The sequence below is a fragment of the Bos indicus x Bos taurus genome, chromosome 10, assembly GCF_003369695.1.
Source record: "Bos indicus x Bos taurus breed Angus x Brahman F1 hybrid chromosome 10, Bos_hybrid_MaternalHap_v2.0, whole genome shotgun sequence".
Taxonomy (NCBI): domain Eukaryota; kingdom Metazoa; phylum Chordata; class Mammalia; order Artiodactyla; family Bovidae; genus Bos; species Bos indicus x Bos taurus.
The window spans coordinates 18809893-18812998 of record NC_040085.1 but is presented as its reverse complement, the minus strand read 5'-3'; the positions used below and the strand labels follow the sequence as shown (position 1 = coordinate 18812998).

The 3106-nt window shown below is 42.0% G+C and overlaps 1 gene segment (V, D, J or C); it reads left to right on the top strand.

The window, feature by feature from the left end:
- The first annotated feature begins 829 nt into the window (after positions 1 to 829).
- LOC113899386 lies at positions 830 to 1974 on the top strand. The segment is given in 2 exon segments: positions 830 to 999; positions 1209 to 1974. Coding segments are annotated over 2 exon segments (462 nt in total).
- The last annotated feature ends 1132 nt before the right edge of the window (positions 1975 to 3106 follow it).

Below are 3106 nucleotides of genomic sequence, written 5' to 3'. Positions count from 1 at the left end.
ATTGTAACTCATGCTACATTCCTCAGTTTACTTCTTATCTTCCTAAGTCCTGTTTGCCCCTAACATCCTGAGCTCACTGTCTCTTAAAAAGGCTTCTAGCTATGTGTCTCTAAAAATTCCTAACTTCTATAAGCTATAGTAAAATACGCTAACTTTACAACATTCCTTACATCTTTAACTTCTAACTATTTTAAGTATTTCTAAACCCTAAATTCAGTAAGCTCCTTTGCCATAAACATTCTCCTCAAAATAGGCTTCAGATATCAATCCCTCCCATGGCCTCAAGCTACGGCCTATGTGCTCACCCTGGAACACTCTTTTGTAAAAGTCCTTGAACAAATGTCAATGATTAACTTTATGAATTATTTTCTGAGCAATGCTGCAGAAGGCTTTGTGCCTTCTCATGCTCCTCTCAAGACCAATAAGCACCTTAATATTCCTCTTCAGTCAACTCAGCCGAGGAGAGGAAAAGACAAGTTAGAATTACAAGGCCTAACTCCTTCATCCTGGGATCCGTGCCTGTAGAATAAGGAGAGGGGGCTGGAGACCGTGCCTCCATTTTGTCAGTAATGCCTAACGCAGCTCCCAACAAGTTCCCATTGTAAGAATCTAATTTTCAAATATTTCTTTGATCAGGGTCTTGAGTCCACAAGATGGCAGTGTCTTCTCAGGTACCCTGCTCATGTATTCCTTCCTGTATGTGTGTGTGTGTGTGTGTGTGTGTGAGAGAGAGAGAGAGAGAGAGAGAGGGCGGGAGAAAGTGGGAGGAGAGAGGAGGATCTTGGTGGTGTGTTGCATGGGTAATGAAAAAAGTCTCTTTTGTCTTTGACTGAACAGGCTCTTTTTATGATCTCTAAAGCAGAAGAATTGAAATGTCTGAGCTCGACTCTTTTTTTTTTTTTTCAGGGCTTAAAATTTGAATCCTCAGTGAACCAGAGGAGGAAAGAATGATGAAATCCTCAAGAGTTTTATTAGTGATCCTGTGGCTTCAGTTGATCTGTAAGTTTGGGGCATTTCTATGGGACCATAAAATACACTATTTGGAGTCATTGTCCCTTCTAGGCTCATGGAGAAACATGAACACTATTTCCCTTAAATAAGGGACGGTAGAGGTGGGAGGCCTGTGAAAAGATAACCTGAATTCTGGAGAGGAAGCATCACCACCTAACCCACCTTCTCTGACTGAGCGTTCCTGTCTGTTTGCACAGCGGTGAGCAGCCAGCAGAACACAGTGGAGCAGAGTCCTGTGTCTCTGCCCGTCCCAGAGGGAGCCGCCACGTCTCTCAGCTGCACTTATTCTAACAGTGCTTCTCAGTACTTCGCATGGTACAGACAGTACCCTGGGAAAGGCCCTGAGCTTCTGCTGCAAGTGTATGCCAACAACAACAAAGAGGAAGGAAAATTTACAGCGCAGTCCAATAAAACCAACAAGCATGTCTCCCTGCGTATCAGAGACTCCGAGCCCAGCGACTCAGCCATCTACCTCTGTGCAGTGAGCACACAGTGCTCCCCAGGCACCTGCAGCCTGTGCCCAAACCTGCTGGGGCCACGGCAGTGCCTCTTGGAGAGCTTAGGCTGCAGGGCACAGACATTCTGTTACCTCTCTAGATGGAGATGAAGATTAAGAGTAACAGTGTAGAAGGTTTGATTGATTAGGGAAGTATTTTCATAATTCTGAAAACAGTTGATTCTGAAGGGAAATTAAAGACACAGTTTGGTCTGAATGACTGAAATATTTTTCAATCTTCTTATTGTACTCTATTTTTGTACCATAACTTTACTCACTGGAATTGGTATTATGATGCTTTTATATATGATAATATTTTAATATGATAACTGAGATACTCCCTCATAGTTCCTGGTACATTTTGCTCTTTCCCCATGTAGTTATTCAAGGTTTTTGATATTCATTGCTTTAGAAAATAATGGAAAAACATAAATGCAGAAGTCTTTTTTAAAATTTTTTTTTGATGTGGACCATTTTTAAAGCCTTTATTGAATTTGTTACAATATTGTTTCTATTTTATGTTTTTTGCTTTTTTCCTGTGAAGCATGTGGGATCTTAGTCCCCAGACCAGGGATTGGAAGGCACACAAGTGGAAAAAAAATTGGAAAGTCTCCCTGCATTGGAAGGCCAAGTGTTAACCACTGGACCTCCAGGGAAGTCCCAGAAAGGAGTCTTAAGCAACTATTTTGAAAAAGTTATAAGTCATGAATTATTTTAGTTATAGATCTGCCACATCATCTTCACCCATCTTCATCTTCAACTGCAACCCCATTGGTGGATTAGATAAGGATATATTTGATGGGTGGATGGAAGGACTAGCATCAGAAGGTGAGAACTGGTTGAAACAGAAAGCCTAGACAGTTTCAGGAATTCAGATCAGAGGTTTATGTTACCATTTTTGAGTAAAGGCTGAGTACAATTCAAAGTTCCAGGTGTGAGCCTTGTGGGAGAGTGCATTGATTCCTGTGTACTTGAATGTGGCTGGAGATGATAGAGAGAATTAGCTACAGCCATAGAATATCCCACACCCACAGCAGGGTGTAGGGGTACAGATTTCCTGAGAAGGATCTCTGAGTAACCAATGTTATGGTGATTAAAGACCTACATGGATCAGTTATCAAAGACCATATGGTATTGAGGATGTTTTAAAAAATGTTGGTGAGAGAGCTGGGAATACCAACAAGGATATGAATATCTGCCCTCTCCTGACTCACTGGTACTGTGGAATTGTCCTATAACTTATGCCAAAATCCAGGGAAAATGTTTGTGATCTGATGGAAATCAATTGATGCTTTTGAACTGTGGTGTTGAAGACTCTTGAGAGTCCCTTGGACTGCAAGGAGATTAAACCAGTCGATCCTAAAGGAAGTTAACCCTGAATATTCATTGGAAGGACTGATGCTGAAGCTTCAACACTTTGGTCACCTGATGCAAAGAGTTGACTCATTGGAAGACCCTGATGCTGGGAAAGATTGAAGGCAGGGGAGAAAGGGATGACAGAAGATGAGACGGTTGGATGGCATCACGACTCAATAGACATGAGTTTGTGCAAGATCCAGAAGATGGTGAAGGACAGGGAAGCCTGGCATTCTACAGTCC